The sequence below is a fragment of the Kryptolebias marmoratus genome, linkage group LG16 (assembly GCF_001649575.2).
Source record: "Kryptolebias marmoratus isolate JLee-2015 linkage group LG16, ASM164957v2, whole genome shotgun sequence".
NCBI lineage: Eukaryota > Metazoa > Chordata > Actinopteri > Cyprinodontiformes > Rivulidae > Kryptolebias > Kryptolebias marmoratus.
Window position 1 is genome coordinate 23,567,956 of NC_051445.1, and position 15,973 is coordinate 23,583,928.

A 15,973-nucleotide genomic window follows, 5' to 3' on the forward strand; every position below is an offset into this window, starting at 1 on the left:
GTTAATTCTCCTGGCTTCATTCTCTCTTGTGTATCTCTTTAGGCGGCTGGCCAAGGCTTGGAGTCTTTGTTTGGCAGTTTCAAGTGCTTCAGGCATGGGCATCTGGTTGTACTTCTTGGGTACTGGTCTTTTCGTTGCACCTCTTTGGATCTCTGACATATATATATATATATATAACTAAAAGTGTGCTTTAGCAGACTTAACTGGGAAAACATCATTTATCCACAATTATAATGCCTCATCTGCATGGCACTGTGTCTTTGATATGTTACAAGATCTATGTAACATAAACTGTGAAGGATGGGAATGTTTTAAGTGAGTAAGTTTCAGTTCCTAACTGTAATTGTAGAGGATTTTATTCCAAGAATATAGATGTTTGTGATAATGTAGCATACCCATCCATCATCCTATCTGACATCTACAGGAATCAGGTTTGACTCAGGGCCACTTTTCTTTGTGAGTTTTTTTTAAATATTATTATGCTCTGTGAGTTCTAAAGTTTGTTTTATGTAACCTTTTTTCAGATTGGGAACTAATATAAATCTTTGTCTATACCCCTGAACTATAAAATATTATCTTGCCTTTCATTAAGAACCAGAGTGTCTGTGCAGAGAGCACACTGTATTTGCCAAACTTCTTCCTAGTGTGTCCAAAAGTTAATAAAAGTTATAGGTCACCTAGGGCACTTTAATTGACAGAAAGTGAATTTATTTACAATACATTCAGCCTACTTACTGGACTAAATAATTTTTCTTTTCTTTCTTTCTTTAGAGCAAAAAAATACTGTTTAAAGTTGGGATTGCCTTTGTAAGAAAAGAGGTTAAGCATCCTCTCAATTCTCACGTCGCATATTAATTCAATTCGATTCAATTTATTTAGAGTATATAGCTCCAGTTCACAACAAATCATCCAAGAGCACTATAAAGAAAAAAGAAAAAAAATCTAAATCATAAATCCAGTTCAGATTTAATTTAATTACACTCAGTTCAGTTCTTAGTATTATACAAGACATACACATATGCATTATAAAATGCCATTTAGTAACATTTGTCTATCTAAGGATGCCAACAGATTTGAGCATTTGCCAGCACATTGGCAACAGTGAAAAGGAATTAAAGGAATTCAGTGACATGTATACCTGGAAAATATTTTTTGCTTAAATAATGCTGCAGCGATATTGACAGGCTTGTCTGTTTTATGTATGTGCCCACTTTTTTCTAGTTTTCTTTCCAGTTTCTTTGTTGTGATTGGTTCTTTCATCCCAGCTTCGCCCTGTTCAACATGAACAAACAAACAGATGCATCCAAAGTCAGGAAACCTGGGTAGACTTACTGAGATGGCTACCAACTTCATAGTGCCCCGAAGGAAGAGCTCCATTGTTAGGGTTAGTTGAGCCAGATCACATAAAAAAGCCCTGAATAATTTAAACTTGCTTCACAGCTTAGTCTCCTAACTTCTTCTTTGGTATCCTGAACCTTTTTTATTATTATTTAGGCTGCATCACATCAGTCAGAGCTACAGCTTCAGTTTTCTTGTTAGACTGTTAGTCAGACAGTGTCGCGGCAGGCTGTGAGAGATCTGTGTGATGAATGGTTCCAAAGCGCCATAGGCTCTAGGCTTTTTTATTGCCTAAAGCTTTTTAAGCCTTAACCAGAGCATTGTCAGGTTATAAAGCTTATGAACTCATTCCTTCAGTTGGGTCCAGGTTTATGGACTGTCTGACTCTTCTAAATAGTTCTTATGTATTAATGTAAATTTATAGGTCTGGGGTTCATCTTGAAACATACTTAAATGTCTTAGAGAGCATAAATCCATGACAAAAACTGAAGTATTTTGAACATTTACTAATTGTATATTATAAAATATTTATGGGTTTTTCATTTAACTTCTCACTTAGTGTCATATAATGCATGACTTGTCTCCTCAGCTGTAAACCATAAAGAATTGGATACTCTGAAAGCACTTTTCCATCTGTTTGATGGTGGACTTTAGTAGCCATCCTAGTCATGCTGCCATCTTGGACAATCTGAAAAGGAAACACACTTTTTCCTTTTGTTTTTACAAAATTTAATGGGCCATGATTCAGTACTTTGTGGATTCACAATAGACTTTGTCTCCTCTTGTCAATGAGCAGTGTACCAGTTATATATAACTGTGGCATGTGTTTTCCCATGTATCCAGGCTTATGGTTCTGTATCATCTACTGTTGCTAACACAAAATAGCATGTGCAAACAAAAACGCTACCAGTCATTGCTCAGTTTTTGGCTGAGGTATGACTACTTTCCTCTTTTTGTGACATTGCATCCCACACTGAACGTCACCAGCATGCCTCAAATGTCAGGAAGTGTGTGAAAAGGCAAATGAATGGAAAAGCTGGTTGCAGAGGGCTAACATTCGTCTATTAGCCAGCTGGGTTCATCAGGTCTGTGCCTTTGATTCCTTTTGCAGGACTTCTGTGCAGAAACAGACCTTTCCCTGCTGTTTCTCACCCACAGGAGTTATGTAAAGTTCACTCAGAGAGAAACTGAGCATCCACCACAGTCGTCTAGACTCTTCACCTAACTGCCACAATAGATGGTAGGATATAAAAGTCGGATTTCTCTTTTATTTTTCCAGTTGTTATTTTTAAGCTGCAGGTTGGTCTGTGTCAGAGATTCCATGTCTTTATATGTTTTGCCTCAGTGTGTTACTCAAAGTGAAGAAAGGCCAATCATATTGGGTAAAATATGTTCACTTTGGCTTTGAATTCTTGAGCTCCCCACTTCCCCAAGTATGGAAAAGCTTCATAGAAGATTAGCTTTCGTGTGGATGTCTTCAGTGGGCTGCAGTGGAATGAGGTGGGGGCTGGTTTATGGTTTTCTGAGGCCAAGGACTGGAGCTACTTCTTGCTTGTGTAAAAAGAAAGGGCAGTTCAGGCAGCGTGTTGAATTCTCATCATTTAATGGAAAAATTCTGGTAGAAAAAGAAAAAGAAGAGCATGTTGTTTTTGTCTTTAGGGAGTCAAACTGTAGGAAGCAAGGAGGGTGTGAAGGGAAAGAAAAGTAAAAGGACTGGAAAGAAAATTCCTGCTGGACATGCTTCATTTTCATAGTGACGAGAACTGAAATTATCGGGTAATGTTTTCTTACCGCTTTGAAAAATTCTTAGAAGAAACGCACACCTAATGCTCCCCTCAAACATCAAACTTTATTTCCTAATTGAACAATAATAGATGGCTTGTGTGTGCTTAGACAGAGGTGGAGTGATGGATTACGGGCTGAATAATTGTGTTGAGCTGATGCAAGACTCACCCTCTGTCTGGAACTCATGGTTATTTCTGTTTCTTTTATTCAATTCATGTTTACAGAGGGCTTCTGTCTCTTCCCATAGCTCTGTTGCAAATTTAATTTCATTCATGATCTTTTCCATTGCAATATGTTTCACTTTTAATCAGGTTGTGTCTGCTCAGTCTGCAACAGGAACATAAATAATGACCTGCACTGTGCTTTTGCAGAGTTTTCTTCTTATGCAGCTTTATTGGTTCCGTCAGTTGCTTGGCTGACAGAATTGCAACTTAAGTGTGGTATTTGTATATTAAATGTAAGTGCAAATTGATCAGTAAGAGCAAAAAACAGAAGTACAACTTTAGTGTTATAGTTTTGAGTTGCTCCCTGATTATATACTTTATAATTAAGTACAATAAGTGTCTTCTTTTTCCATGGAAAACCATTAACTTGTGAAATATCTTGCAGCGAAGGAAGAAAGAAAGTTAAAACCAACAGTCTGATTGCTTAAATATTGTCCTGTCAGTCCTTTCCTACAACTTGTGGTTGGATACCACATCCTGTCATAGAAATCATTCTGTCTCCTTCTGAATCCTCTGTATGTCTGTGTGTATTTTAGAGGATACAGCATTCACTTCATGCAGTGGGATGACAAACAGGCTGATTTATTCTTGACCAACATGAAAAAAAACTATATGCAGCCTTAATATTTAATTAGCAATTTCTTAACAGTTTAAACAAGTATTTCTGGTATCAAACTGTGGCACCCTCAAATATGGGATTTCTTATAGTGTTTTTCTTTTTGTTCCTGTTGTGACCATTTGAACTCTCACAGAGTTCAAGTTGATTAATCCATTCTTATAAATTCAACATACAGTATTAGTCTCGTGTTATGGAAAACTGTACATTTTGTTGAACTTTCCAGTTCTCCTGTTGAACTTCCCAACTTTATTGAAATGATGCCTCAAATATCCCAGCATGCCTGGCAGCAGGATCCAATGTGTTAATGTTGGAGGGATGCTCCTCTTTGAACCTCTTTTGAAAAGTCAGACATCTCTACATGGGGGGGTTGTTCAGCGGAATAAAATCTTTGCCTTTACTGTCAAATGGAGAATGTATATTTGGCATGTTTCTGCCACATGTAATGGAAAGCTGGTTCACAGCACAAATCTACTCTTATCATGCAGCCAACTTTATATGGACAGTATCCTTGTAATTGAATGTCTGCCGCCACTAAACCAGTGACTGCTGCAAAGTCTGGAGTAATAGATCCGGGTGGCGAGGGTGGTCAGGTTTATTTATACAGCACATTTTTTAAAACATCTGTCACTGACCAAAGATCTACACATTAAAAATAGCAGAAAAACTAAGACTAAAATAAACTATATGTATGTACTTTTTTCCCAGTATATTTCTTTTCCAAAGATGCTCCTTTTGAACTTCTTTTCAAACACTAGAAAGCGCCACAAGGGACTTATCCCGCTGAATAAAGTTGTTTTCTTTTGCTGCCTGAACCAGACTGTATCTCAGATATATTTCTGCTTTTGCATACAAATAAGGTTTACATTACTTAGTGTGACCAGTGAAGTCCCACACATGGGGCAGCTGTAGCAGACTGGTTGGTTTGCTGATTTACCTCGGGCACAGAGCTTGATTTCACTCTCCAGTGTCTTTCACCAGAAATGCTTTGCATTAACCGTCCTGTGGCCCTCGGGTCAGATGGACCCAAAGTCATAAGGGCTTTTCTTCCTCTCTTCAGTTACGAGGGTTTCAGGAGGGTTAAAATAAGTTGCTCCAAGTGAACAATGAGTTGTGACCCCACTGTGTCACTTAGAACCTTTAATGGGGCTGTTACCTTGACCTCTTCAACAATGCTTTGAATCTACCAGGTGATGTTACTACATTTAGTAAGAGGAAACCATGGAAGCAGAGTCATTAGTGCCCAACATGCTCGGCATGTTAAAACCTCTGAGCCAATTGAATATTGACAATCCAAACTAGAAATCATGTCCCAGTTCCATCATTTCAGTGTCTTCATTCCTGCAAGACTAACTTGACATCCATCAGCACTCACCTGAAAACAATGTAGTCAGTGACAGATGCCTTGAGACAAAAGAACATGGATGCTGTTCATTGTTGACAGTAGATCTTTGTGACAGAATCTCACCCACTCTGGTGTGAGAGGAGTACCAGGAAGCATAAAAAGCTGCGGGTAGTTGATGGCTGGAACAAGAGAATTAATATGTTTGTCCTAGGACTGTAGTTGTACAAAGCAACATTTAGGCCTTGTCTACACTTAGATAATTTTATAAATGTGTATTTTTTTGCTTCATTTATGAAAAAAAAGGTTTGTCCACATTGTTCTAATATTGGCAGATCCTGTATACAAGCAGCTGAAATGAGCTTCCTCCATAGGGTGGCCGGACTCAGCCTTAGAGATCCAGGTAGAAGCTCTGTCACCCAGAGGAAAGCTCAGAGTAGAGCAGCTGAGGTGGTTCAGACATCTGATTAAGATGCCTCCTGGGTTTCCTTCTTGAGGTTTTCCAGGAACATCATCTGGAAGAGCTGGAAAAGGTGGCTGTGGAAAGAGATGTCTGGGCCTACCTGCTCACTGGTGGTTACTGATTAAAAAGCAAAATTATATATTTTGGTTGCACAAAATATGATATTGTGCCTTTTTGAACTACGGTACTGTCTGCTTTTATTTTTCTTTTAAACATTAAATCCTGTTCAAATTAAGTAATGGGGGTTTTCTTCACATCCAGGTATATAATTGGTCCAAACTTTGAAGGTATAATTCGTCTTTGATACCATTTTAATTATGTTTTTGAAAGTGGAAGCATTGTGTAAAAGGAGAGAAGTGAAAGGCAAATTTTGGGTGATTCATTGTTTATAACTGCAGCTTTCATTTTCAATAATTAAATGAACTCAGTAAAGATGACATGACGGATCCTTTTTTAAAAACATGAGCAAAAAAGTCACACAGTAACAGAACAGAAATTGCCCTCATTTGGTTGATGATTAAATTGTTACTTTGATCAGAGCCACAGAACAAGATGTTGGCATAATTTAGCTCTAATTAGGCAAATGTTGGAAAATTAGACAAATAATCCTATTTCAGAAGACATGCTAACCAGAAATATGTTTGTCCTTTCAAATTAAGAGCCTAATTAGTTTGAGAAATCCTGCATTGTGTGACTGTGACCTTTATCACCTGTTTCACACTCTTTCCAGTGATTTGTGTTGATTTAGTCAGTTGAACTTTATGTGGCTGCCTTACTGAGAGCACACAGCGCAGTGAGGATTAGAGTTATCCAGTTGGGGTGAAGAATGGTCACTGCACGTGTTTTTAGTGGACACAGGTCAGGGATGAGAGACTGCCTTCAGGTCATCAGGTTGTTTTCCTTGCACTTCACTTTCTCAGTTCACTCTTATAAGAAGGGCCAGACGTGGCAGCTCGAGGCTTTGTGGCCCTCTGTTGTTCATTGTGGTCAGTCAGACACAACAAACACACATTTCAACCCAACACATCAACGCAGAGAGGTAACAGGTTCTTAATTGAGAAACAGTTGAGAATACAGAAAAAAATATGTGAAAAAGTTAAATGTTTAAAATGTTACTGATGACAGTTTTCCAGAAATAATGTTTTTTAGTGGAGTAAAAATGGAAGAAGCTGCTTATTTAGCTAGGTGAGTAATATCCTGTTAAAAAGAAGATGGCTAAAAATGATAGTCATTTAGGTGTGTCTAACATTGCACAGCAAAATTAAAGGATAATTCGTGAAGTTTAAAACCTGGGAAGTTATGTGCTTGAAGCTTTGAGAAAAGTACTACACTTGCAAGATCACAGGTAGCAAAGCAAATAAAAGGCTGGGATTTGTCATTATTGTGCCATCGGAGTGTACATTATTATTAATACAAAAGAGTGGAACATATCACAAATTTACTCTGCATTTTAATGGTATTTCACGGCACTCAGATGGATCCCCAGGACCCTATATCCCCGTTGCTAATTTAAAAGATAGTGGCTGAGAGGCGCTATGAGAGGCGCATGGAGAGTGTTACAAGGTGACAGGAGAAAAAGAGAGGGTTGAAGAAAATGTTTGTTTTTATCTACCAGTACATTTATTTCAATAACCAGCAATATTATTGAGCCTGCATGTTTTCTTAGCATTATGCAGCCCAAATTGGTGCATAGTTCATACAATATATTATAAACATGGGCATATTTGAAGACTCCAACAAATACCTAACAAAGGATAAATAGATAAAAAATATTGACTAAAAGGAAAAATAAAAACGTTTCATTAGTCTATCATGAAATACTTGTAAAAATAATTTCCTTTAAGAAGGATTAACAGTTAAAATGTTTTACAATTTAACAATATTTGAATGAATAATGGCATATAAATGAATAGAGTCATTCAAATCGGACTTTTGTCTGGATTGCTGCAAAATTGGAAAACCTTCCTGATACGTAGCTTGCTTGTCATCCAGGGCACAGAGGCCTTAACTAAAACCTAAGCAATGGTTAAAATAAAATTAAAGTTGTACTTGTAAGGTAATCCTGCTGATTTAAAAAAATATGTCTGAAACGATTGTGCTCACAAACAAATGAGTATCATTGTTTTCTTAAAAAGACACTTTATAAGGCTGAAATAATGCTGATTATAATTTAGTTCATTTTCATGTTTAGGCAAAAAGTTTTCCCATCGTCTGCATCTCCAGCAACGCTGCTGTGAACTGGCAATCATCCAAACATTGTTTGGAAACCTCTGATAAGAAGAAAAATCCCTATCTTAACAAATAGTGATAATAAATTCAAAACAGCATGTCTCCCCGCAGCATGTCTTCAGATTAGTTCCTCACTGGTTTGAATGACCTTCTCCTCCTAAAGTTCTGAGGGTTTCCTTCAGGTCAAAGGTCAGGAGGTCGACAGCTGCCCTAAACACACAGAGTGGCAGAAAGTGAAACATGGGGGAGGTGAGGGGAAAGAAACGTGAAAGGTGAACCCAAAATGTTTTTGGTAACCTTCAAGTTGACAGAGATTAGGAATTACTGCCAGTCTGCCTGTCTCATTTGATCTATCATATGAAGTTGTTTCCCAACATTCGTTTTGTGAGTTTCCTCCAAAGCTCCAGATATGCTGCAGCTGCCAGTGGCTTGTCAGATAAACATTCTTTTTTGTGTTGTCCACTGCAACCTCTGCAGCTGCAGACATGTTTCAACTCATTCATCAATCTTTGTGCGTTTCAGCGAGGACTCAAATGAGTTGTAAAGATGTGCCTCACTGCGTTGGTCAAGTAGTTTAAAATGTAAGAAGAGCTATAGATGCCAGATGCCTGTCCTAGTGAATTTTGTACATATCTTTGAGTACTTAAAATAGTTCAATTTTTAGGGAGTGTTCAACTACAACTATATAAAACACTATAAAACCTACTTATTAAACAGAATGCTGAACTATTCACTATTAAATCAGAGGATCGGCCGGCTTCTTAGTTGACAAACTTCACAAATGCAAAGCACTACTGCCAGCATCAGCAGTAAGAGTTTCCACTTGTTTCTAAGCTTTGTTGCACAGTAATGCACCAAACAGAAACAGCCACATTTAGGAGTTTTCCACAGTAGAGCCCTCTGCTTTGTGTCTTAGAAGAAAAAAAAAGTTCCAATCATCTCTACAAAGGGCCTCAGTCCTGACTAATCAATTAGAGGAGAAACACAGTTTACCTTAGAGAGTAAACATGCTGAACCCTGGAGCTGCTGTTGTTGTGTGACCTCCTCGGTCCGTTTAACAGGAGCCATGTGGCCGTGACACTGACTGATCAGCTGTACTGTTTACTCTCTCTCTCACACACACACACACACACACATACCTCAACTATAGTTCATATTTCTAAATAAACGCTTGGAAAGAAGTTCAATCAACCTGAATTAATTGGACTGACGCTACATATTCTCTTTAAAGTCTGAGCCTAGTTTAGATTCCGGTAAGTGTTGCCTTCAGGCAGTGTTTTTGTGTTGTTTGCTTTCCATTTGAGAATTTTAGGAGGGAAACATTTCCACTGGGGGTTACTTGTGGTAAATGGAAACCTGTGTTATCTACCGGCTCCCATCTTTGAGTTACTTGGATTTTTTATTTATTTATTTTTTATGTGACACTTTTACGTTTTCCTTTTCTTCACACTGGATCGTCTTCGGATGTTCGGCAACATCTTAAACCATGTGACTGGCATTTCTTTCTACGGATGGTGACCTGACATTGCTTCATAAACACTTTAATGTTTTCACCATCTCTGTCACATGGAAGCATATTTCCCAGAATAATTGGAGCAAATTTAAACAATTGATAGGAATATTCCTGCAGCCGGACCTCACACACGGAGAAAATCTTTCTATCCTGCGATTCTCATGGAGCAAAGGACATTGATGGCAGTCAGGAAAAGAAAGCTGGGGGGTTGTTCCAAAGGATGTGGTAATAATATAGATGAATATTTGGGCAGCTTAAAGGCTTCAGAGGAAAAGTCCTTAGAGCCTCTGAGCTCTGGGATCAACATTACAGTCCCAGCCAGGTGCTAACAGCATTCAATGTTTGGTCAGAAGAAAAAGGTGGAAAAGAAATAAGAGTTTAAAGGTTGTTTTACTTTCAAACTCACATTAAATGTTTTTAAGAACAGTTGGTGTGCTATTGTTGTTTTACCAGGACTGTTACAGTGACATTTACAACACATTCAAACCTGGAGCATGAAAAACGAGTGGAAACCATGCCCTCTCACCTGTCTTTATCTAAAATATGAAAAAATATGTGTGTTTCAGGGGGCTCTTCATCACTATTCATGACCGAGGCCACATCGCTTCAATTCTCCAAAACTGGCCAGAAAACAGCATCAAGGTAAACTACCTTTATATTAAATTGGCCTTTTTTTGGTTTCATGGCTTCATAGTTCATGTGAGTAGAGTATGAACTAAATACAAGTCAGGAGCAGACAGAAACTGAACTAGACTCGAGTTAAACCTACTGAATAACTGATGAGGCAGAAAATTCAGCAAAGACCAAAAAAATCAACATTACAGACAAACAGAGACGGTCCAAAACCAGTAGAAATGATACTCATCTGTTGGTAAATATACGCTGGGGACGACTGACAAAATATTAAAGGCTTAACAGTCCTTGAAGGAATGCATATCACCCGCTGCTAATTGTGACAGAGCTAAGATCATTGTATGTTGAGAAATGATGGAGTTACATTAACTCTACATCAGGTTATAGCTTTATCTGTACAGTTGTCTGCGTTATACCCATCTTTTTCTTGGCTGAAACGATTTAGCTGTGGCAGCCATCTTGAATTGGGTCGACTCCAACAGTTAATCAGTTGTAGATGGACATCCAGTGATTACTTTCTGAGAGTTTCAGTAAAATATGCCAAATGATTCATGAGACACATAAACCGACACACATAAACACACACAGAGGCGAAAACATTATTACTTTCCTTTCACCTTTTGATGGTGATTGTTTAATACAGAAATAAAGAGCAAAACCAAACTGAACCTGAACCAATAAAATGTCCAAATAAAGCAGTCAAGTTGATCAATTTAAGGGCCTGAACAAGAAACCATTTGGAAATAGGTAAAAACTTTTAAGGTAAAGAAATTAGACAGTTCTACCAGTATTGTGTTTTTGAATGTTCTGTGTTAGTAAATCCAAAATGTCAGAACCAAAGCACCATGTAGATAATCAATCACACATAAAAACAGGTTTCATCCCCCCAAAAAACACTACAACAACTAGGTCTACAGGTCTGTAAGATCATTACTGTATCACACTTTACAATGCTTTGATCCATTTGTTATAGAGATTAACATGTTTAAATATGTTAGTTTTATTATTTTGCACCACCTCTTTTCACTTTTACCACAGAGGATTTTTTTTATCAAAGAAAGCTTTCCTTAATGTCACAAAAACAGTGAATGTACGTAACCCAAATATGTTTGAAACAATAATTGGGTAGGTTTGACAAATTTCCATTATAGAGTGAACTGTTTCTCAATCTTCTTGAACCATACAGGTCGTATTTAGCATGACGACACCAGCAGGTATTCCTGGCATGTCAAACATACCTGCAGCCTCAGCCACCTGTTCACAGCTGTCAACAGCAGGACATTTACTGTACCTCAGCTCTGCCTGTTCTCCGGGGGCTCTTATCATAACCTCACCTTACTTTCAGCGGTTCAGATGGGAAAGGGCAAACGAGAGCAGTCCTCTGCTGATAAGCCCTATCAGCTTCTGTAACATATTAACAAGTGACAGGTTAAAAAAAAAAAGAAAATCAAGTAGAAAATTAATTAAAACCACTCTAAACTTGTCAGATTATGGAAGGAACAAGGCTGAGAACGATCTGAGCCAGAGGCATCTGCGTCACAGCAGAGGTGAATGTAGGAATATTTTTAGCTTCACTCTTCTGCTGCTGATGTTAAGTGTTACACATCTGATTAGTTTTATTCGATGGAATCAATCCAGTGGAGGAATTTTGCATTTAATAGGTTTGGCGACTGGAAAGTGGAAAGCCAGGAGGGTGCAGGGCAGCCTGGCTTCTACTGAGGAAAAAGGCACATTTGCTGGTAGCATAATGAGCTTGAAGAGCAGTTAAACTGAGAAAGTATTGGGCAGCTGCTTTGTTTATTTTCTAAATAAACTCATTGTGTTCTCATAATCAAAAACCCAAGATACAAATATCTATTATGTATAACTGATTTCTTCTAACCAAACATGGATTTCAGATTAATAAAGAATATTTAGTGTGGTACTGTACTGACAGTGAAAATGATTGACAGGCAGTGTGTGTGACTGATGGAGAGAGGATCCTTGGACTGGGAGATCTGGGTTGCCACGGCATGGGCATCCCAGTCGGAAAGCTGGCTCTGTACACAGCCTGTGGAGGCATGTCGCCACAGCACTGCCTGCCTGTCATGCTAGACGTCGGCACAGATAATGAGGTAAGAACTGATGTCTAAATATAAGAGGCTATTTACAGAACTATAAGCTGTTTGTGTTTGCTGGTTTTACATTACAGCTGTCAGACATGTTATACTTCAACTAATATTTGCTGCTTGTCATGTGGCCTCCTGAACTGGCAAGAAGAGTATGTGATCAGTATAAGTCGTAATGGAATAAAAAATCTGTACTTATTGAACGCAAGTTAAAGACTAATGTCTACAAGCCAACATAAATGGCAGCATTATTTTGGCTCTCTCCAGCCATCACTGTGCAAAAGGCAGGGGACATGCTGCAAGTCTATCACAGGGCCACAAACAACCATTCACACCTAGGGAAAATTTGAGAGTCACCAATTAACCTAACATGCATGTTTTTTGGTTTGTGGGAGGAAACCGGAGTACTTGGAGTAAACCCATGTGTGCACAGGGAGAACATGTAAACTCCCCCCAGAAAGGCCCCCAGGTCGGGAAGCAATCCTGCAACCTTCTTGCTGGGAGGCAACAGCTCTAACTACTGCGCCACTGTGCCACCCTTGGTTGAACTAGGATGTTAGAAATATTAGCATTTTAATATTTTGCCAGTGTTAAGCAAAATCTTTTGTCATTTTCATGTTTTTGCAGGAATCAGCTCTGTTGGTCAACCTTCACGTTGGTCTGTGGTTTTATGGGTGATTATCAAATGAAAATGGTCAGATAGCTTTTCATTTGATAATCATCCGTAAAACCACAGCCCAATGTGAAGGTTGACCAACAAAGTTGAAACTGGTCATTTAACCTCGTAACCCCATCAGTATTAAGCAACAAGAGCTGTACTCCTTAAATACAGCGGTAGTGCGCACAAATACAGCCTCTTTTTTACTCAAGAATTGATATAAATCCTTTAATAAAAAATAGCATTCCATAAAGAAATGCATATCGCCTGCTGCTTTGCATGCCAAAGTATTAAACAAAGAATTGTATGATCTGTTGGTACTCCAGCTATTTGCTTAGGATGCGTCTTAGCTACTACCACACCAAATTTCAGCTCAATATGCAATAAGCTGAATGAATACAGCCATTTTAATGTTTTCCAAGGTCAGTGAGTTGTGATGGTCATCTATGATTATTTTCAGTTTTATTAAAATCTGTTCACTGATTCACAAGATATTTTGCTAAAAGACAGACAAATACATGCCCACAGACAAAAGTAATTGAATGCCTGTCTGTCATTACAGTGAGCAGTAATTACCTTTTAAAGAGAGGATGAACTGAAGAATCAATGTGTTAGAGCTAACATTTCAGCTTATTTAATGAGCTTTAGTTATATTTTGTTATTTAGGGAATAGAGATTCAGTCTTGCTGCTTGCTCAAGCATTTATACAATGCTACTTGTTTTATCTGCATATTTATCATTTCAAGGGTTTTTAATTGGTTTTCTCGTGTAGCCAAACAAAACTGTAATAAAAGCAGGTCTTTATGTCACAAGGTTGTTCTAAAGTAGCCCATTTAATGGCTTCTAGGACAATTGACCTGGAGCAATTTTAAACATTTGAAAGTAAATTATTTTTTAAAGCAATTTGAAGCTTTAGGTCCTTTTCTTTTTTTTTTTTTTTACTGAATCCTTGGTTTTGTGTATTTGGAGAGTGTTGGCATTACCGATATTGATACAAATTTTTATTGATAAACCTTTTATGATTTCCAAACCATAAAAATATGACACAAAAAAGATGTAAAAACATTCATCAGGTGTCAAATGCTTGTCTATGACTGTTGGGATTGAACACTTGATCCTCCGTCTGAAACACAATATTTTATCACTGGGCTAAAACAACCCTGTTGTGTGCTGACTGTCATTATGAAGAGAAATTCTTTTTCTTTTTTCCACCACAAATTAAACTTCATCGTGTTTGTGATTCATTTTTGTCAAAAACATCATACTTACAGTGCAGTCCTATCTGCTCTTGCTGTAGAGCTCTTCTGTTTTCAAGCTGATTGTTGTGGAAATAGTTAGACCAAACTCAACAAAACCACAAACAACATATTGACTGAACAGAGATCTCTCTGCAGAGAGACAAGTATACTATACTATTACTTCTGGGCTGTGTAAAAATATATATTTTAGGCCTCTACATGACTAAGATGTAAAAAGAAAAATACATATCACATAAAGCAACCTCTACCAAACTTCTTAAAAAAAGGCCATTGTTTTGCCATATCATTGTTTTGTCTGGTTCTTTTAATATCATAAAAACTCCATTAAGAGAAGATTTTTTTCTAATTTTGACAAGTAGTTTACCTCTCTTTTAGTCATGATAGATCTGCAGATTTTTCTTTAGGAGCACAGTAACTTACAGACAACTTTTAATTAGCAAATCATCTCTCTTATTAGGTTTATATGAAAACCTTCTAAAACTACTGATACAAAAGACTAATATTTTAAAACAACAGCAAATTATAAACTAATGAGGGAATTTTATTAGTGGTTGTAAAACTGCAACTAATACAGGAGTTGTTTTTCATCATCTTAACTACATCTGTTGTAATGTGGTCAAGGACTCAGATTTCCCACGTTTCTTAACCAAACATGCTTCATTTTGTTCTCACTTTTGTTTAAAATTGTCAAACTCTGTCATGTTTTTTTTTTAACTTTTCCTGTCAAAGGCGAAAATGATGTGAATAATCCAACTTAGCCATGTGGTTCTTAATTCAAAAGGTCAGCCAAGAACAGCAAACACACTTCACACTTTACAAGCAGGAAACACCCTTTACGTTAGTGATGTAAGCAACTCCACTGATGGATGCCAGTTGGGAAAGCACCTCGTCCCTCTGCCAGTCTGGGAGAACAGCAGCTAATGGAGCTGCAGCTTACGGGCTCAGTTCTCTGTAGCGCCCTCTCTGGAAGACGATCCAGACTCTGGGAAGAGCAGGGTGTGTGTCTTTAGCCCCAACCAGGCTAAGAATAGACTGTGTGCTTCCAAACACAGAGCTCCCAGGCTGTGTTGCAGACTCATGAGCCTGTGTGTCTGGCACAGCTTAGCTTCGACTGTCAGAAGCTGTCTTCCACTTACCAAGACCATTTTCAGATGACTCACCCTTCATTCCTATCAGATGTCTCAGTGGCTTGAGGGTGAGAGATAACGCAGGACAAACAGGCTGTGTTATATAAGTGCTTGGACTGGACAGAAGAAAGTCTTAGAAGCCTTTTTGGTGAAGGTGTTTTTTGAAATCAAAAGGTTCAATGTCTAAAAACATTAACTCATTGCATTCTTCAATGAAGCAATCATTTAATTTTTAGCAACAGAAATACAGAATATTCATAAAAATAATTGCAAAAGAAGACCACATTTCTATCATTGTTTTGTCTGGTTCTTTTATTGCCATAAAAACTCCATTAAGAAAACATTTTTCCAATTTTTGCCAAGTAGTTCACCTCTTTTTTACTCTTAATAGGTCTGCAGCTTTTTCTTTAGGAGCACAGTAACAGTTTTAGATATTTACAGCACTGGCGGCGCCAGGGGGGCGCTAGGGGGTGCTGTAGCTCCCCCTGGAAAAGTCATAGCACCCCCGTAGCACCCCCAAGCAAAGGCATAACCGGGGTATGTGTGGGACATGTCCCCCACTTCCCTTATGTATGCCCTATATCCCCCGCACTTTTTCCAGCCGTTGCACTTGTTTAATTCGTTGTTAACATGTGGGGATGTGTTTTTCCGAGCCGTCTTTAAACGCACCATGAGCGC

At 38.1% G+C, this 15,973-nt stretch overlaps 1 protein-coding gene across 1 annotated transcript in view; it reads left to right on the forward strand.

Moving 5' to 3' along the window:
* me1 (malic enzyme 1, NADP(+)-dependent, cytosolic) overlaps positions 1-15,973 on the forward strand; it is an 88,212-nt gene that overhangs the window by 51,613 nt on the left and 20,626 nt on the right. Inside the window, exons 4-5 of the mRNA XM_017413093.3 lie at positions 10,077-10,152; positions 12,096-12,257. Coding sequence (XP_017268582.1) covers positions 10,077-10,152; positions 12,096-12,257 — 238 coding nt within the window. The remainder of the gene's footprint in view (positions 1-10,076; positions 10,153-12,095; positions 12,258-15,973) is intronic.